The 20,831-nt window shown below is 43.8% G+C and overlaps 2 protein-coding genes across 12 annotated transcripts in view; one reads left to right on the top strand and one right to left on the bottom strand.

Moving 5' to 3' along the window:
- The window catches only part of LNX2 (ligand of numb-protein X 2), a 62,431-nt gene extending 61,240 nt beyond the window's left edge, over window positions 1-1,191 (bottom strand). For all 11 annotated transcript variants that reach the window (XR_012040452.1, XM_072850428.1, XM_072850426.1 and 8 more), the window contains exon 1: window positions 339-1,191. The gene's annotated coding sequence lies outside the window, so the exon portion shown is untranslated. The remainder of the gene's footprint in view (window positions 1-338) is intronic.
- Window positions 1,154-19,962, top strand: POLR1D (RNA polymerase I and III subunit D). Its single transcript, XM_072850438.1, has 3 exons — window positions 1,154-1,317; window positions 8,959-9,033; window positions 17,163-19,962. Exons 1-3 carry the CDS (start codon window positions 1,292-1,294, stop codon window positions 17,446-17,448), a joined length of 387 nt encoding a protein of 128 aa, XP_072706539.1. The 5' UTR covers window positions 1,154-1,291; the 3' UTR covers window positions 17,449-19,962.
- Window positions 19,963-20,831: the final 869 nt, after the last annotated feature.

Here is a 20,831-nt window from a genome sequence, read left to right as displayed (position 1 = left end):
CACCCGGTCTCAAGGGGAGACCGGGAAGAAACCCCGCTCCTCCCGGGCAAGGGCAGGGCCGCGCCGCTCCCGCCGCGGCTCCGGGGCGGGGGACCCCGCTCACAGGCGCGCCCACCTCAGCCCCGCACGGCGGCTCGCGGGCCCCAGCCCCTCTCCCGTACTTGTTGCCCCTGCAGGGCGGCCCAACCCGGCGCCCGCAGCAGGCCCGGCCCCGCCGCCACCGCCGAGAGGAGGAGGGGGGCTGCGACCGCCGCCCATGCCCGGCGGCCTTCCCGCCGCCGCCGGCTGAGGAGAGGCTGAGCCGCCCGGCGCCGCGGCGGGGCAGGGAAGTTACTCACCACCGCCGCCAGCTCCGCGCCGCGCTCTCCTCAGCCGCCGCCGCGCCCCTCAGCCGAGCCGGCTGCGCCCGCCCGCTCCGCCTGGCGGGAGGCACACTCCGGGCAGCACTTGGCGGGGCGCGTCTCCGCCGGGCCGGGCCGGCGCTCCCGCCTCCACCCCCCGTCCCGGGCAGCGGCGCGGCCCAAGTGACAGCCGCGCTCCGCCACTCCGGCGGCAGCCCGGGGCGCGGGGCCGGGCGCGGGGCGCGCCGCAGCCTATGGGAGCGGGGCCGGGGCGGGCCGCGGCGGAGCCCCGGGCCGGGGCGTCCCCACCACTCGCCTGATCGCAGCCCGCCGCGCGGGGCCGGGGCGGAGGAGGGGCCGGCGGGGGAGCTGCCCCGCGCGGCGCCCGGCCCTGCCCTGCCCAGAGACCTGTCCCCGCCCGCCCGAGCCCCGCGGCCTTGCTGGGGGGCAAAGCCTCGGGGGCCCCGCCGCTGACGGGAGGCGGGACTGGGGCTGCCGCCTCCCTGGTGCTGCCGCCGAGCCCGCTCCCGCCCGCCCCCGCTCAGCCTCGGGTGAGAGAGCGGTGACCGCCCCACGCCTCCTTCCCCCGGCGCGGGGCCCGCAGCACTCCCGCTGCCAGGGTAGAGGTTTATGGCGGCTCCCGCCAGCACGCAGCAGGGCTGCCAGGAGCCCACTGGGCCGGCTGTCGCCCCCACTCTCCCCTCGGGGCGGGTGCGGGGGGAGGCCGGGTGCGGCTGCAGGTGCCCGGCGGGGTGCGGCGGCGGCCGGGCTCGCCCCGCCCCGGCTCCTCCCCTACCGGGGTCCTCGCCGTCCTCTGCGCCTGCCCCCGCCGCTCCGCTCCGCCCCGCCCCGCGCCGGGCCGCGAGCGGGCCATGGCGCCGGCCTTCGCCTGAGGAGCTGGGCTGCAGGGGGGGAGAGCGGGCGCCGCCGCCCGCCCTCGCCGCGCCGCCATGGAGGAGGACCCGGAGCTGGAGAGGTGAGGGGCGGGCGGCGGCGGCGGGGCTCGGCTGAGCGGCCCCGGGAGCTCACGGCCTCGGCGGGGCCTCTCCGCCGAACAGGGCCCGGCGTCGCCTCCCGCCCCGCAAGGCCCGGGCAGTGCTGGTCTGGGGCGCCAGGGGACGGGCCCCCGGGGTCTGCGGAGCGGGGAGCAGGCTGCGGGGCCCTGCGCGGGCGGCTGGGTTGCAGCGCTGCGCGTCGGTGTGCTGCGGAGCTGGCTGCGGCCGTGGGACGGCCCCCTCCCGGCGGAGGGCCTCGGCTGTCGGGCGTGAGGCGGCGGTGGAGAGGAGGGGCCTGAGGCCGGCCTGCCTCTGCCCGGCACCCCCGCGGCCCGCTCTCCGCCGTAGCCCCGCCGGGCGCTCCCAGGGGTGCGCAGCCTGGAGCTGGCTTGCGCCGTGCCCTCGGGACAAAACTTTGCAGCCCTTGCTGAGGCAGTTGCAACAGAAAATAAACCTTCCTACGTAACGGGACCAAAATCCGTTATTTAGAAGAAAATCAGTCATTCTTGTGATGCATGCTGATACCGTTTAGAAACAAGACTGAGCAGTGTTAGGCGGCTCATCTCTCATCAGTTACAAATTGGTGATTAGGTGTACTTGGTAAAATAAAATTTAAAAAATGTTAAACTTCTGTTCTTATGAATTTTGATTTTCAGCGTTGGAGATGTGCCAGTTGACCAATTGTTAAAATTGCCCTGTTCCTTGTATGGAATAATACAAAATGCTTGGCAGTTATTTTGTCAAAAAATAAAATCGCTTTCTACCTTGCATTTTGTTGGGATGAGAGGATTCTTCTCACTGTGCATACTGAGTTACAGTGTTCCCAAGCAAACATTGAGGATTAAAATGGCGATTTCTATATTTGGATGTTCAGTCACGGCAGGCCTCTGTTAGTTTTGCTTTAGAAATAGACGTTAGGTGTTTATGTCACAGATTTTTGGGGTAATAATCCTATTTGTAGTTACTGGAATCTTTTTTTTTTTTTTTGCAAGCTTGTTTGTGAGTAACTGCACATTTCTTATGGCTGTTTAAAACTGTTACGGTGAAGTGATGACCAGAGGCTTTCTGATCTGTTCTCCCCATGGTTCGGTCCATTAACTTTTAAGAAAACATGTCCAAGAGTGCTTATAGAAAATAACTTGCTTCTCCTTTATATCTGGCAAGTATTTTAAATGGGACAAAAGCAATAGCACTGGGGTGGTGGGAGGGCTAGAGAGCATAATGCTTTCTGAGAGGCCTTTAATGCTTGGTAAGCTACTTTTGCTCTCGGATCATCAGTTTAGTAATTAAAGCTCCTTTCTATATGTGCATGAATGTTATTTTTACTAGTGCCATTCCAAACTTAAACCTTTTTCATTCATAGAAAGTTGAAACCATTGAAATGGTTCATATAAAGTTGAAACCTGTTCTTCCATGCTGTCTGTCTTCTGGCTGCTATTGCCGTGCTGGGGACTTGGGGTCCTCTAGGCAGTTCAGGGCATAGCCGCTCACTCACCGGTTATAGCTGACTGCTCCACAGTCTCCTTCTGATGCTCTCCTTCCCAGGAACCAGACTTGAAGTTTTATCCAGCCTCATAGCTTCAAGCTGAGTCGGGATTTGCCATTCCTTTTCCATGGCAGCGTGGTAGAGAATGAGGATGAAGCTCAGTGTTACTTACCAAGTTGTACACGGTAGGGTTTAGCTGTCTGGTGTCTTCAGTCCATGCTACCGTTCACCTCCATATGTGTTTAATCGTCTCTGAACACATTATAAGTACAATATAGTGTACTTGATGATTATCACTTTCTGTCCTGGATCCACCTATCACTAGTTACTTTTTCATACCCTCAGCTTTCATAACAGCTCACTTTGCTAGTAGCACCCTGAATTCAGTTCATGCTATATGCATTTAGATGTCATATTTGGGTATTTCTTATTCTAAACATTCTTCTCCGTACAGTCTTCAAGAGTCTAATATAGACCTTCCTTTATCCTTTGGTTTACAGACATTACTCATTCATTTCATAATCACCGACCTGTTGATCATACTTTCCTGTCAGTAGCACAGCAATGGTAGTTAGGTTTTATAATTTTTAGGCTCTTTATAATATGGCTTTTGCATACAAATAATGGCATTTCTGTTCTGTAGCCACAGTGTTAACTATTTTAGGAAGATTTTTAGTGTTTAAAAATGGGTTTATTTGGAATATATTCAGTAGTCTGTCTCTGCATTCAGGCTTGTCTTGCAATGCATGAGTCTTAAATAACAGCTTAAGGTTTTTGTTGTGTGGTTTTTATTTAATTTACCTGCGGGAAAAAGAAGTGTAACTATTTTTGTGCATGTTTTTTCAGGTCTGAAATGCATTTTGTGTCCCAGCATTCCAAACAGTGATCTGTTAAGACAAGTCAGTTGTCCTATTTTTTTTTTTTTGTTATTGTCTAAGGAGAGGTCTCTTCATCTTGCTTGTTCTACTTTGTCTTTACTGACACATTTTCCTGCTATTATTTTTCAGTTTTACTGTGTCTGACTCTCGCTTGACTTTGTGTTTGATGTTTTCCTCACTTTAATAGGAAGTGATGGTCATTACCAAAGCTGAGTACTAACTCGCAGGTTACCATGTGACTGTTGCATACTCTGGATTTTAAAACTCAAAAAGCTGTAAATACCACAGCTGTGTAAAATAGTAATATTTGCTACATTCTACTGCATTATTTTCTCTGCTCCATCACACCCAGTAACCTTTGTTAGAAGTATGACCTGACATTTTTTCCTGTGAACTTGCTGGTGCGTCAGTGAAAACCCAGAGGCTTGAGATACAGTGTGATTCTAAGAAAATTCTAGGCTAAATTCTGTTAATATATAATTAATGGTATTGTGAAGATATGACCCAAGAGTGAGTAGAAGAAAAAAAGGTTACCAATCAGCTACTAGGATCTGTTTAGTTTGTTTCCCCTGCAAGCACATGTACTTGCTTTTCCTACTTAATTTCAACTAAATATCCTTTGGGATATTACAGAGGTCACCTTTTTCACCCCTGTGCAAAAAAATCTTTTTTTCTCCCTCCCCTTCCTAAATTGTCTTCATGGTTGTTCTGGGTGTTTGAAGCACAGAAAATATGTTGTTTCTCTGAGAATATAAAAGTAGTGGCTTTGTTATATTGCGTGTCCAAATCCTTCCATAATCTGTTCTGTCTTTCAACAGCTATAAATATTTCACAACCTTGGATTCCATACCTTATTAGAAGTGCCTACCAAGCTTGTTTGGAGCATCGTTTACTTGGAATTAAGTGTTTCCTAAGGAGATGCTGCTCTGAATCACAAGGAATGCTATAATTCTGTAACAAGAGGCCTGTAGTTGAGTTGAGAATCAGTAGTCTAATATTTTTGCTGCACAGGCATCCCAATTACACTTTTTAACAAGTAAGCTTTGTGCCTTGGAGAAATTAATTGATAATTCTTACTGTTGTTTTTAACAGTTAAAATCGAAGTGTTAGGATTCAGTATGCCATTCTTTCCCGTACTCATGGCAAAAAAAGTGGTCTGCAAGCTAAAATTGGTGTTTGAAATGGAGTGGTATGTTCACTACTCAAGCTGGTGAGAATATCAGCACAGAAATGTGCTGCAAACGGCACCTATGGGAATGGCAAATAAGTAAGAAACCTGATCGACAAAGAATGAGAGTATTCACATGTCCGATGTGGAGTGTCTTTGCCTTTGAACAAACGTAGGAAGTTTGTGGCATATTTGTGCCTTTTTTTCATTCTTGCTCTTAATGTGGTGGCTTAGGCTTTATTCTTGATGTTCCTTTTCATCAGTTTTCTTATTAAGTGTGAGCAGTCCTATTAAGTCCTATTAATTTGTCCTATTAAGATAGGACAAACCAGCTTACAGGAGATAATTATAAATAACACTGGCCTTCATTACCATTCCTTTATTGTAGAAGGCAGTATCTTCAGTCCTTTACTTGACTGAAGGTCTTGATATTAATTATTCAGATGTAATCAGAATACCACTTCTATTTCTAGTCCCATGCATGGTTAAAAATAAGTTGTATAGTCAGCATAAAACTACTTCGAGAAAATTGATTAAAAAACCTGCTATGTTTTTTCCTGGGCTTGCAGCTTGCTGTCAGGACCTAGAGTGCCTCAGGAGGTAGGTTTAAGCATGATTTTGGGGATCGCAGTGGCCGAGCAGCCTGGCCTTTGAGCTTGAATAGTAGTGGTGTAGACTGCAAGCGCTTACTAATGCTGTGAAGGTCTTTCACAAAGATGTGTTTGCTAAAGATGTCCCTTCTCTGATTCTGGGAGATGTTGAATATGAACGCTGCCCTCCTGTTCCAGGTCTGTGCACTTCCGGAGCCGATTGCGTGCTGTGAAGAAATTCCAGTAGATATATTTTCATTAGAGTTCTCATCGGGATCTTTAACGAGATGATGGTGTGGGTAGAGATGGCAGAGTTTGTTAGGTTATGTGCTGAAAGCTCCCGGGCACACCCACAGAGGACTAAAGAGAGACCATGGTGGATGGGAGAGCCCAAACAGTGCTCAGCGTTGGCATCTTCCAGGCCCATCCCAGGAGCCACCAGCCCATCAGAGGTCCATCTCTACGAGTCCAGAGGAGCACAGGGGTACAGTGGCAGGTGGGAACCCATGGTAAGAACTCAGAGGAATGAACATCATCTCTGGGCCCCTCCCAGGGCTGGTCCCAGGAGACAGCCTCAGCCTGCAGGCGTGACACCCATCAAGATGAGTGAATGCTGGACTGCCTTTGGGACTTAAGGGTGTTGCTGCCTAGGGGTGTGGGACTCATTAATGCGATGCAGGAAAAAAGCATTTTGAGATTGCATAAGGGTTATTGTGGGATGTGTAGGGGAGGAAACAAAGGCGGGGAAAGGAATGGATTCAGGTGATTAGGGGAGAAGCAAGTGTGGGAAAATAGAGGAAGAAGGGGATAAAAAGATCTGGTTGTGTGTGAACAGGCTGCTGGTTGGTACACTTGTCTGGCCATGCCCTGCACCTGATCAGCGCAGTCTGTCCTGTCTTCCTGTTAAATTCCTTTCTAACTCTTTCTTGGGTGAGGGACTCTATTTGAGGCGAGAGGGTGTACATCTCAGTGCTAGCAACTAGAGTCAAACTATGGGTCAGAGGGACCATGTGTCAATGGTGCCAGCAGCTGGAACAAGTGCAGGTCTGGATGCCATCAGTTGGGCTGGGACCCTGGGCTGGAGGGCTGGGTGTCAGCAACTGGGGACGCTTCGTGGAGTGAGTAAAACCAAGTGTCAGCCACTGGAGTGGGATTGGGGACCTATTTATCTGTGCTGTAGTACTGGAGCAAGTGTGGGTGTGTGAGGGAGCGTGTGGCTGCTAGTGAAGATCAAGCTGGATCAGCTGGTGAGTGGGTGAATAAGGTGCGAGCTGAACATGTATCTCTTAAGAGCAAGACCATGGAAGGACACCGGGGAGTCCTGGCCAGCTGCTGGAGAGACTGTAGGATCACGGGGTCTCCATGGGCGAGACACGTGTATGCCTGTGTGTGTCTATGGGCAAGACTGCAGTGGGGTTGGGTACTGGGGGACCAGGGAGTCCCAGCCAGCTCTGTGTGACGTTCTGTACCAGCAATGGAGTTGGGCTGAAGCCTCGGGGGCTCCTACAACCGGCCAGGGAGAAGAGCAGGATGAAGCTGTTGGTGTGAGCACTCTGTGTGCCCGTCCGGGATCAGTGTGGCCAGTGGTGTATATGTGTGGTATGTGCGTCTGCCTGCTGGGAGTAGATTTTCAGCCTTGGTACTGGTTGGACTTGGGCGTGGAGCTGTGGCCACCTAGCCTCACAGCTGTCAGATCCAGCATGATATGTCTTCTCCTAACAGAGTGGTCTATAATTACAAACATTGGGTGGTCTCTGTAACGACATGGTGTTTTCATTGCCTGTAACTGCATCAGACATACCTCTTTATTACCAATTATTCATTTTTCAGTCTATCTATTTGATCATTCGGAAAAAATGATGAAGCTCTTTCCCTCAGTGAGGAATAGAAAATAGCTCTGGTTTTGCCTGACTTTGGAGCCTTTAACATTCTCCCATTCTTTGGACACATGCATTTGTGATGCAAGTTGTTAGGATTTATGCAACGGAGCTTTGCCTGTAACCTTGGAATATAGAGGAAAAAGTCTAATCCCTCAGAAATTTAAATAGGTCTTGGACCATACTCTTGAAGATAAAAACATCAGTGCTTATACCTTCATGTTACTGTAATTCTGCAGCTAAGCCTGATTGCTCAAAAAGGATTGCCACAGTAACTTTTAAGCGGTGCTTGCTATAAAAGATGCCAGAATGATGACAGTGTTCTTAAATGTTCCCTGTCCCTAATTTTCCCTGCTATCAATCCCCCAGTGTTTGAGGAGTTCTCATGTGAATGTTGCGTGTGGTGTTCCCTCTGCTCATGCTGCTGCTCTTGGAGTTAAAGCTAGCAGCCACAGGACTGTTTGCATTATAACCAAGCTGTAAAAATGAAGAGAGCAAGGAATGCTGAGTCCCAAGAGACCTCTAAAAGCAAATGTAAAAACCTTGTTTGCATAGCTTTTAAGCTTTTGGCTTACTTGTGTAGAGGATATAAGTTCAGTGAGTGGAAACGCATTATTTCAAAGAGGATCTGAGCATTTTTTCATTTGTCTGTGCAAGTCGAAAGGGCTTTGTAAAGGTGCAGTGAATAAGAGTGATGTTGAAAGACCAATACTAGGAAAAAACGTTTGATAAGAAAAGAAGATATCAGCTTATAACGCTACTAAGATGGAGGCTAAGTCAGTCTGATCTTTGATATAACCAGAGCAAAAAAAAAAGTCTCAAATACTTAATGGCTTATAATTCCTACCTAAGTTAATAGAATTGGTGTCGCCATATTAACACTGTGATGTTTCCCCTGATTGAATTAATTTCAATCTCAAATAAAGAGTCTCAATGTCAGTCTCAAAAGACTGACATTGCAGGAGTTAATATAATTTGCATAATTTACACTCTCCGATGACTTTTTATGTGAGCATAGTTATTTAATTGCTTTAGTGTTAGGCTGGCCAGCCAGTTATTTCTAGAAGGTGCTGATAATGTAAAGGTTGGTCATTTTGGATGGTGGTAGCTTGTAGTCACAAATATGAGCTCTTCCACTGCTACACAAAGCTAGTGCAGTTTGACAACTGATAGTTGCAGTGTTCATACTGTCATCTGACTGCTTGCTATTTTACTGGTATTGTTTAACTGTGCTCAAAATAGGTCTGCTGTGGTTGAAAGACTTTAGGAAGAACCTAAGTGAAGTGCCAGGAGGGAAGAGCATTCCCAAAGTGAAGTGATAGGGACACTGCTTTTCACTGTAGTACACCAGTTTTGCACACTTTATTTCTACTCTTCAGTTAGTATTGCAATTGTTGTATTTGCAACAACTTTAATTGCTTTTAATATGTCAAAATGTTTCTTTTAATCTTGATGCATAGGAATCCGAATTATCTTAATAGAAAGTCAAGGTGATTTTAGTAGCCTCTTCATTGCTTCATTCATGACAGTGAAGAAGCTCTCCACTTTATTTACATAAGTGCATGAAGTGGCAAGTTCTTGTGTTCCCCAAGTGGTAACTTTTTTTTTTTTCCTCGTATTTAGGAAGGCTGTGGAAGAGTTACTTAAAGAGGCAAAACGTGGGAGAACCAGAGCTGAAACAATGGGAGCTATGGGTTGGTAAGTTGTGCCAAGAGGAAATGAATGCTATGACCAATGCCAAAATAAATTTTACATTTAATGCGTGACAGAAGTCTCTACCTTTTAATTTGCTTCATGTTTAAATAATTTGTCTTCATAGAGGTGTTAATTTGTCTGGCCAAAAATTTGAGTCCAGATAAGAAAGAAGTAAATTCTGCCTGCATGAAATTGCTTGACTGAATGTGTTGAAGTCAAAGCAATTGGAAAACTGGAAGTAGCTTCTGTAATAGTATTTCCTTATAATAGATGGAATTGCAAAGTTTGGATTGGAACCTTGTGAGTCTTTAAAATACTGGGTAGCTTCAGTGTGCATGTACTTACATACTGGCCACATGTTACTGGGTTAAATTCTGTTTACGTTAAAAGAATTCATAGCCTGACAAAGAAACCTAAACCCTTAAAACAATAAAAATAATAAATGATCCTCTAGTAGAGAGTCCATGTGTAAATTGCAGCCAAAAATGAATTCAAAGTATAATCCAATTTTGGAAGGAGGTATTTTTTTAATATGAAAAAAAAAAGCCCTAAAACCCAGGAGCTAATTTGTATAGCAAGTGGGAAAAGAATCACAGTATTTAAATCTTAAGTGAAATACGGTATTAATTCTTCAATGCAGTATTTCAGTTTTTACAGCTAGATTATCATGGAATGTAATGCATGTAATTGTAATTAAAGAAGTAATAACATGCTGAGAAGAGTCATTTATCTTAAAATAATGTATATGACTTTGGTAAGAAGCTATTGGATCTAGGGATGTTCACACAGGTAGTGCACCAGTTGACTGCATTAAACTCATTTGTTGATAAGATTTGGCTTCCTCCACCAACAGTAGTAAAAGATAAGCCTGCACTGTTAATGAAGTTCTCACCTGATTTCTTGTCTATATTTTAGTAGCCTTGAAGAGATTAAGATAGTGTCTTGCTGAAAAAAGTTAATCCTTTATATTTTCTAAACAAGTTTGGGTTTTTTTGTATGTTTTACCCAGTATTTCTGCTAGGGATGCAGTTTATACCCTTTATGTTAAAATAGTTAAATTGGTTTAATCCCCTAGAGTGGTTATAGCTATACTGATACAGCATGCTTTTACCCTCTCAGCCTTGCCAACAGGCCAGGTAAACCAGTGTAGATGATGAGCACCGTGAAGTGTTGCATGCATCCAGTTACTGTGAATTTGCAAGTTAAGTCCAGGTAGGGAGACTAAAAATTTCCTTTGGGAGATAACCAAGTGTCCCTGTGCAACTTCGCTGCCGCTTGTGCAGTTTGGAATACCTGCCAGGAGTGTGTATGGGCTTCTGCTCCGGGCTCTGGCTACTTCTTATTCCTTGTCTGTAAAAGAGTAGTGGTCCTGCTCAGCTGGCTATGATGATCAGCTCAGGGTAACATGCAGTTTGCTAAAGCCTGATGCCCAAGACCTGCCAGAGGAGGGGATAGCCAAGGGTGACCTGTTCTTCAGAACAGCTGCAGATTCCACTAGAGTGAAATAGTGGCTGGCTAGGCCAAGGTTGTGTTAAAGGTGTAGGAGGAGAGGATTATCAAGGAGGCTTCAGGCAGAGGAAGACTGTTGACATAGGGATTGGCACGGTGATATCCTGAACTGATACTGTTCAAGTAAGGATCCTTTCAACTGCAGAGGAACATGAGAATAGCTATCCTGGGTCAAACAGAGGATCCATCTCTGCAGTGCCCTGTTTCCATCAGTGGCCGATAGCCAGTGCCTAGGAAATGGAGGAAGAGAAGTACAAGAAAGTAGCAGTAGTTCCTCAAGGTACTAGCCCAGATTTGGGCAGTCTGCAGGTCAGGATATGCTGCACTCAGAGATGATTTTTTTTTTTTATATGACACTTCTTTAGGGATTTTTCCCTCTCTGAATTTATCCTTAGAGTGACTGGTAGTAATCCCACTTGTCACAAATCTGCTGCCGTAGAGTTTGGCATAGGCTAGTGTACAGCTGGTGTTTGTGGCCGTAAGAAAGGTATAAAGCCCCTCCGTAAGCAGACTCGCAATAAGTCTTTGGTGTCTAGTTCTGCAAGCGCAAGAGACGGAACAGCAGCTGGAAGCTGCCACTGCTCTCTTCCCTTCAATGTTTTTCATGCCCCATTGTGCTGTTCTGGTCCTTCTGAACTGGCCCAACAACTAGGTATTGCATATATACGTGGGAGATGAGATAACCAGTAAGGTATTTGGAAGGAAACTTAACTATGCTCAGTTGAGTATCACACTCCAGCAAAATGCCATCAGATGTAACTGATGTTATGGTAAATCCTGAAGGGCTTCAGAGCTTAGATCCAGGACTGACATGTAACCTTGCTACTGTAAACTACTGAGAGGAAGGTAACTGCTGCTCTGAGCTTTGTGGATACCAAATAGAACGAGCAGAAAAGTTAGTTCATGAAAATGTGTATTAGTAGACCAAATCCAGGAAAGCATAATTGGTAGAAGCAGAGAGACAAGGTCATCACGAACTTGTCTAAAAGCACAGTCTTAATGGGTAAAACACAAAACCTTCCTTCCTTGCCAAACTCAAAATGCTTACAGGTGTGTTTCATGAGGACTTCTGGGATTTCCTCAGCCCTTTGTCAGAGGAGTCCTGGAGAAGAGATGCACAAACCCTGGAGACATCTAGTGTAAGGCCATCAATCCTGCATTGGCACTGGATAGTTGAAGCAACTCGGCCTATGAAGAAAAGATTTGTTCTGCCATCTGTCTTTGGGTAAGGAGAAGCAGAGGCTGCTACTGCTCGTACTTTGCTGATTCCAGTTTATGTTGCTCTCCAGCAGCTGTTGGATACTGGCAAATAGATTTCTGGAGTCAGTGGCATTTGACAGGAGTTGGTTAAAGGGAGGTGTGTGGGGAGGTGGCATTCCCGGGAAACTATATTGTGCATACCATTACAAAGGAGTAGTGTCTCCTGGTGGGTGTTGATGGCAGCAAAACCTTAGCCAGCAAGCCTCTGAACTCTGTTTTGGGACTGCTTTCAGGTTCAAGCCACTGCTCTGTTACTATCCAGAGTGATTAGTTCTCCATAGTTCAACTGCCCTGCTTGACGAAGTTCCCCGAGCACTCCTTCCTAACTTTTGCTGTATCCTCATGAAAGATGGGTAGTCAGCTGCTGTTTGAGCCTAAATTGCAAGCATCCAAGCTAGCAGAGCTGACAGGTACAGAAAAAAATGTACCAAGCAGTCATCCTTTAGCCCACAGTCTCTGATATAAAGACTCAGCCTTGAAATATGGGATGGTGTTGCTAGCATTTCTTCTAGTTTGGGAATGTTTTGCCAATATTACATTGTGTTACAAGTTTGCTGTGGATGACATGGGTAGGTGCTGCAACCTTGTAGGGGTTAGATGCCAGTGGAAGAAAGGCTTGTCCCAAACAGGGAGGTTGGTGGTGATACCAGGCAAGAGCTTATGTGGGAAGGGACATAATCTGAGACTCTCTGGACATGGACCAACTGTCAGTATTGCCAATGGGCTGCATGAGCTCTTAGTTGGTTAAGAGTCCTAGCTCACCATGCTCTCAGGACTGCTTAGACTGATAGTATCTAGGTCCATGGCAAATTCATCCAAGAAATACTGGATATTGGTATTTGTAGATCTTGCATTACTGGCTCTGCAGCGTTGACTTGTTCCTTGGATGACCTCAAGATTCTTGCTCTCAGCACCGCAGTATTTCTAGTTCCTGCAGTGCTCCTTTCATATGCACTCTGTGGCCATAGTGGTTCTTGTTGGGGGTCTCCTACATCCTTATGATACCACATGATGTAGGTCCTGCTGATGATGTATCTGTTTCAAGCATTAGTGGAGCTAATCACAAGTAAGAAAATGTGTGAGAGAAGGGGAAGGTAGGATCCTCTTCTGAAGATGTCTTAATCCTGGAAACACTGAGCAAAAGAGAGCAGAATCTGTGGCTAGATCTCAGTGATGCTGCTGTGATGCTGGAATTTCTGAGATGAGAAAAGACATCAGAGCAGCTGTCTGAAAGTTAACACTTGAAGGGCCAGCTGGATCCAGGATGGGAAGTTGTGGACAAATAGTGTAAGAGCACTTGAAATGGTTAGAGAAATGTATCCTTGATTCATCAGATGGAATAAAGCTGTAAGATACTGGGATTGCCATTGTGTGTCTAGGTAAAATCAAGCTAAAAGTTCAGCTTTCCTTAAGTGGTTTTGTTGGTCCTATGTACATCATTCATAAGCTTCTTACAGCAGTGGAGTTAGGTCCCATTTTAAGGGGTTGTTCTGCTTTAATTGAGAAAGGCAGTTAAAATGCCACAAAAGCTACTGTGTGGACAAGTTCTAGAGGCTCTTATTTTTTTTTCTCCAGTGTATAGGTCTGGTCTTCAAAGATGCTGGTAGCGAGTGAGCTAAGGCTGAGCTGAACATAGTTGTCTCTACTTACTAAAATACCTAAAATAAGATATGGAAAACAGGATATTTTGGGATGGTTTGTTCAGCTCTGCATTGCAAGAGCAGATGAAATTTGCAAGAGCAAAAAGAAGATAAATGTTGGAAGCATTAAATTATTTTTAACCCTATAGCTTGTAAAGCAATCCTAAACTTGCTTTCATCCCTATAGATAGCTTTCTGTTCAATACCGGATCTGTTAGAAGTACTGCAGAATACAAAATAATGAAGATGAGGTTGAAGCGTTTGAGGGCACCGGAACTGTGAAATGCTGTGTTGCATCTTGTCTTTGAATGGGTGTTGCATGACTGTGCAGAAACACTGCAATGTGATTCCACTACATCTTTTTCATTTGAATGTGAAACGGAGGAGAAACAGGGCACAGACAGAGGTTGCAAAGTAAATAAGTTAAAATCTTGTGATCAGAGCACAGGTTCCCATCCAAAGTCCTGCCAGCTGTATCTAGCTGCCAAGACCGTACATAAAAGCTTGCAGTGTCATCCCAGGCATCCTCTTTTGTGAGATCCCCTGTGAAAGGATAACAGGCTAGATTAGCTGGTTTGGCAAAACAACCTCTAGCTGGTTTTTTGGTTTTGTTTTTTTTTTTTGCCTTCCGTCACTCTTCTGTTAAGTACTGTATTTTCCATGGCAGTTTGGAAGTGGTAGAAGTGTACTTGTAAGCTCATGCGTAATGAACTCTGTTTCCTGGAAAGATCTGATTTGCTCCGTATGCCGAGGCTGACTGTGCCAAGCCTGTTTGATATGTCCAATTACTCAGCAGAGAAAAGACTGGCGCATGGCACTGTGCTCTTGAGTCTTAAGTAGCGTCAGTGTGTTTTACTGATAAGAAGTTGTATGATACACTTCTGTGCTGAATGCACTGCTACACTTGATGACAGGTGTTGGCTGGAAATTCTGTGCTATTGCATGGAAGTTGGCTTAAAATGTCAAAAGTAGGGTTAAGTTTTGACCTATGTTCGCAAGAATGGATTTAATCTTTTTTTCTTGCTCAAAATGTGATGTTGACACTTTGTCATTGCATAGTGGAGAGATTTTGGGGTGTGTAGGTCTTGTCTGTGGAGGGGGATGAGGTTCTGTGGGTAAAAATAGCTTGGTTTAGCTTATTGGAGCACGCAAAAGAAAAGTGAACCCTTACACTGAGTGAATACATTGCTATAGAACTTCAGGCCGTTTTGTAGACAAGACTGCTCTAGAACTGCAGGTTGCGTGCTTGCTTTGGGCACGCCTGCAGCCCTGCTTCAGGCATGCTTCAGTTTGGAACTGTAATGTCCTTTTAACATGTCTTTTATTATTTTTTTTAAAAAAGAAAAGCTTTTAAAAGCTGTTCTGTGGCACTATTCGCTAGTCAGCAGTATTGTGTTCCACCTTGCATAGGCTGAACTTGCCTCCCAGCCCTTCAGAACTTACATAGAGGGCAAAGCTGTCACTGAATTGGGTGGTGCAGGATCAGACCTACAGCAAGCCTAAGGCTTGTCTTTGGGGAGGTAAACTGTAGAAGTATTCTACAATTTTCTCACCATTAGAAATTATCTCAAAGATATCAGTGGATTAATAGAGTTCACTTTTAATCTTCACAGTCCCATATATACCACGAATATGTGTAAACTGTATGGGCTTGTGTGTGTGCATGTGTAATGTAGCATGTGCCATACATCTCCTTTCCTTTAAGACTTAAAGGCAGAATTTGCTTTGTTGAAGTCTGAGGTCAATAAAACTAAGGACTGCTGTTTCTCTTCAGTGCCGTCACTTCCTGCTGCTCTGTGAAAGCCCGGTGGCTCGCTTTTATCACTGTATGATGGTGAACTAATGGCATCTCTTAGCTGACTCTGAAGCCCTGCATTTCTCATCAGTTTTCATTCGTAGTATAGCTCAGGCAGCACTCAGTGCCAAAAAGAAATAAATACTTCAGCAAGGTGAATTTATTTAGGGCAGATTGTCTTATTCTAGTGCTATATATATTAGTGCTTAATCAATGCATTAGCTTTTTAAGAAAAGACAAGAGGAAGGAGACAAATGTGAAATAGTTTTTGCCTGGATGCAGCCTAGAGAAAGCTGCCCTCCTTGGTAGGAAGTGTTGAGGTACAACAGTTTAATGCTGGCGTAAGACATACAGAGGACTGAAATGTTGGCTGTTTTGTGTTATGTCTTGAGCGTAACCTGTGCCATGGCATCTTCAGCACCATGTTCATAGCTGACGTAGCTTGAAGTAGAACCCCTATTCTGCTGACATGTTAGCCTTGTATTTTTACTTAGTAATACAGTTAATGGATAAATACTGCTTCCCTAATTTACAAAACAGCTATACTAGATATAGATCTAGACTTTTTTTAATGATTTTTTTAAAACCAAGATTTGAGCAAAACGGTGTAGATTTATATGCAGAAAGTTTAGAAAACTCTAAAACTAGTTATGCTGTAGAAATGTGTCAAGAAATACCTAGCGGAAATAAGAGTGTGGCTGTTTAATGTATACTTCTAAAATGACTCTCATAAGTTCTTTGGGGATTTAGGACACGAACAATTATCAGTAATGCTTAGTAGGCAGACCTGAAGCAAAACACCACGGTAAATGCCATGTCCAGTTAAAAGTCATGAAGTATGCTAAATAATCAGACGGGATCTTTGTTACAGTTTTCTTGTTGTTCTGATACCTCTGATTATTCAGGGGTGTCAAAGGTTTTTAAATGATCAGGGTATAGTTTCTACACTTACCCAGAATATTCAAGTAGAATAGATGATCTGAATGTTGTGGTGTTAGGAGTTGTGGAGTCCATAGTTGATTCAGTAAGTGGCACTGTGATCTCCAACAGCTCTACTTTTTTAGAGTAATCCTGTAACTTCTCCATTAGCATGCAGACTTAAAAATGTTGTGGAGACAAACACCACAGCAGCTCCCACTATAAACAAAGTCTTCAGAATGACTTCTGCTTACTCCAGGAATATATTCAAACTTGTTTTTTTCTCATTCTGTTCTTTAAGAGATGATAAATTGGGAATAAGTAGAGTACAGCGGATACCAACAAGATAAATGAAATGTACAGTACTTGTTTACTAAAACTGGCTGATAAATTATGTATAAAGGTGTTAAGCTGCAAGAGGAGAAAGTCAGAAACAATGAAAAAGAGTTGGATAAGTATCCTTTCTGTTTAAGAAAAAGAAATAAAACATTTTGTTTAGTGGTTGCCAGATATAAGTTAGAATTTGTATGCCTCGTGTATATGTTTTATCGCTACAGCTGCTTGGGTTCTTCATGCAAGTGTATCTTTTACTTTCTGAATATCTCAGTTCATTAAATAATGCTGACTTTAGTCGTTTATGATCTTGTAAACCATTCTGATTTGACTTAGAATATGTTACTAAATATTTGATTCCTGAATACCTAAGTTAAGCACTGTCAACCCTAAAATATATTGTCATCCTCTGCTTCCTGCTGCACACACTACCTTGTGAAAAATCATGTGGATTTTCACTATGTTGAAGTAGAATAATTTTCATCCTATAAAGAGTAAGATAAAAGGAGAATGGAGACAACCTTGACCATATCTTTCTGTACTGAGAGTTTACACTAGGTGGCATGCAAGGAAAGCCAAAAGCACAAACCTGTCTTAAAATCATTGAAGTTAAAATCTCAGACTTGTTTCAGGATGTTCTTATGTTGTCTTTTGATCACTTTTAAATGTCTTCACAGGTTGAAATGTCCTCTTGCTGGTACAAATAAAAGATTTCTTATTAATACCATCAAAAACACGTTACCGTCTCAAAAAGAACAAGACCAAGAACGTGAGCAAAAGGAAGACAGTAAGGAGCCTGAGCCAAACAAAAGCAGGAAAGAAGAAAAACCAAAGAAACGCAGAATTCACCCATATACACCCAGCTTTCAGTCCAGAAGGAGAGTCAGCTACTCTCCTCCGAGGCACCGAAACAGGAACCAGCACACAAAGGATAAGCATGAAAAGCGATCAAGCAAACGATGAGGAGAGTGACGAATATGTGTGGTTACAAGCCAGGAATGTCATTAAATGTCGGACTGCAGGGATGTCTCAGTTTTTTCAGGAAAAGATGCTGTTCAAAATTGAATTTTGAACTGAATTGCTTGTGTGAGAGGTAGCTTTAGAAAACCTCTAGAAACCCTTTAGAAAACCTCTAAAGCTACCTTGAGGTAGCTACCTTGAGGTAGCTTTAGAAAACTTTTCTTTGGGACCTTTAAGAGAAAAGCAAAGTGCAGCATAAATTTTTCAGTCGTTTTAGAACAGACATTCCTTTCCCTTTGCTCCATTCCTGTCTCCCCTTCTGACTAAGCTTAGGGTCTTGGTGATGGAACGTGATACATGTGTCACTGTCCGATAAAACTCATTTAGTCATGTCACTCTTTTGGAAAGAAATTTAAGCAGAAATCTATTTATTGTGTAAAGTTGTCAGAACTTCTTTGCTGCTAACCAATAAAGAAGTTTTGCGTGTTTGAGTTAGTTTAGTTTTACAGAATCTAGAAGAAGGGAAAGCTGGTCAGTGCCTGGCCAAGCACATACATTTTGTATAGAATATAAGAGTTTGCTTTCTTTAGTATAAGAAGAACAAATTTAGAACGGGCAATGCTGGTTTTGTCTCCCAGGAGGAACTACCAGGAAATACTGATTTTGCTTGTTATTGTATATTCACAAACCTGTCATAGATAATAAACATTACCCCTAAAAAGCCATAACTGCAATAATTGTCTCTGTTTAGACTTCCCTCTGTAAGGAAGTAGTTTTAACAGTCTGTTGTCATGGTGCTTTCAAAACAAACCTTGAAGACAAAATTATCATGTTCTCTGTCCACTGCTAGGAAGTTCCCAAGTGAATGTGTAATGCTAGAAATGCAGAGGTGATACTTTAAAACAGTCAAATGCTCACTTTCCAAGCCTGTGTGACAATTCTGTAGTGGTACAGTTCTTAAACTTGTGATGACTTGGAGCACATATAGTACACATTGGCATATTCTATGTCTACTTCTGTTTGTGTTACAATAACAAACTTGTGTGAAATATTTTGTATTTCAGTATTCTCAAAAACAGTTGTTTTGAACATAGGTTTCTGTTTTTAAGTGTGTTGACAATAAAATCGAAAATGTTCATTAAAAGTGCTTTGTGGAATTAATGCTTTTAATGGGTTTCTTAACTGACATGGGCCTCTTTCCTCTAAGGGAAGGGAGGACCAGCGCTTCATGGTCCTTCAGTGTTGTGTCAGGGCAAGAGTGCCACCTATAGGCTTATCTATACCTCATCTTGCTATACTTACCTGTCTCTCTTGGAAAGATCATGTTAGCTAGGAGATGGGGAGACCAAAGTGGAGATCTGCCGTGGCTGAATTTTGATGCATCAGCTGGGAATTACTCTTCTGAGTAATGGAAAGGTAGTTAAGCAGGTGTTGAGGCCACCGGTGGCTGCCAGGGTCAGCGTATCCAACAAAGTGGGATACTTTTACATTTCCACTGAGGAGTTGTGGATAGTTTCTCTATTTCCCTGCAGGAACCATAATAGAAACTGTAATAGAAACTGCAATAGAAGTCCCAGCCTTTCAGAAAATGTCCAACAATTTAAGTGGGATCAATGAAAAAGTAGTATCTTTGGAGAATGTAGGACTATCTTTGGTTTAAGTAAACAGATGTTGTTTGCAGTCCTTATTTTGCTGGACACTGATTGTGTTCTCCTTAATAATCCTTTTTGGAAGTACAGCACCTATAATACTGGCCGGGCTCTGCTGCAGTGACAGTGCTGGACGGATGGGACTTTGCAGCAGAGAATTCATCTCGCTGTTGGTCAGGATTGGGGCTGGAGATGTTTTGCAGGACAAATCCCTGTGAATTCTTGCTGATCTGGCTTGCAGTGATAATATGGTGTCCTGAGAGCTTTCCATACTCAGGCCTTCAAACACCCCTTTAGGATAAGTGCTGCTGTTGATTCTACATTAATTTAAGCCAGGCTTTCAGGTGGGGAAAGTGATTAGAGTATGTTTTTGAAATTAGTCTGGTTTGTTGATAGAGAGCGCTTCTGTACTAGAAATGTTCAACTAGAGGATCTAACATGATCTAAACCAGATAGATAGCTGGAAAAAGCCAGTTTTCAGCAGTGGTAGTAGGTTCAGATATAATTCCACTTTTTTCTGACTTACAGAACATAAGTGAATTATTAATATTTCATTGGTTGATTCCATATTTTAGTGCTGTCTTTCATAAGTGTACATAATAAAAACAAAAACTCTGCTGCTCATTAACTCTTCTTAAGGCAAATCTTCACCTGCCGATCACTTTTTTTAATCAAAAATTGAGTGCATAAAGCCATGTTTGTATTGTGTCTGCAGTTGCTCATATTGTGCAGCACCAGCATCACATTTATAAGGTATCTTAAAGATTGCATTTAAACCCTGAAACTTAAAGCTGAATGTGACTTTTCAAAACACATTATTAACTCTTGTAACTCAGAACACTTGTTACTCGTTAAAGTGCTTAGTCCTTAAAATAAATAAATACATAAATAAGTAAATAGTGTGTTCTTGGTCTCAGCTTCCCGTAATAGTGTGTTGCAGCCTAGTTACTCACATGGGAGGGGAAGGCATCTTACGTTCATGTTGCTGCAGTGATACTTCAGAGGTGTTTCTTGTTTATCTCTGAGCTATTATTGTTGTCTTTGTTTAGTTTCAGTGCACATTGTATGGATAACGGAGTTTATTCAGGTGAGGGGATTCTCTTGTCATAGCCACAAGAACTGGGTAATTAGACTTTATTATTATGTTGGACAGAAATCCTCCAAAGTGTTTGTTTTCATCAACCTGATACTGAACGTAGATCACAAAATAATGTGAAAGAGGAGGAGAAAACATTTTATGTTTGGGCTTCATGAAATACTTTTATTAGTTTTGACTGTCAGGGATATAGTAACATGCAGTTCTTACGTTCATTGTGCAGCCTCTTCTCTTTTGTAAATCCAATTTGAATTATTTACAATGAATCATGAACGTCCAAGAAAAGCGCAACAGCTTTGACATATAACACGACTTAAAGGCAAAAATAGAGCCTGTTTTTCAGACTGATCCAAGTTTGCTTTGCCGAAGTTTCTTGAGGTGCGGTTGTAAGAGTCTTCCTTAGTGATTATGAAATTTCTACAGAAAACTAGTTAACAAAGGAGATGTAAATGTTTGTCGATCAATGGAATAATGTAGCAGGAGGGGGTTGCTTTTCCTGCACAAACAGAAATGGTTTTTGTGTTGTGGCTGCAAGTTGATCACTGAGAAGCATGTTTCCTCTCCTGCCCTATCAGAGCTCTCATTAATAATTATGTGTTTTCAGTTAATTATACTAGAACAACACAAAAGTAGACTTGCTT

This window comes from Ciconia boyciana, chromosome 1, assembly GCF_034638445.1.
Source record: "Ciconia boyciana chromosome 1, ASM3463844v1, whole genome shotgun sequence".
Classification (NCBI taxonomy): domain Eukaryota; kingdom Metazoa; phylum Chordata; class Aves; order Ciconiiformes; family Ciconiidae; genus Ciconia; species Ciconia boyciana.
This window is presented reverse-complemented; position numbering and strand designations above follow the sequence as displayed.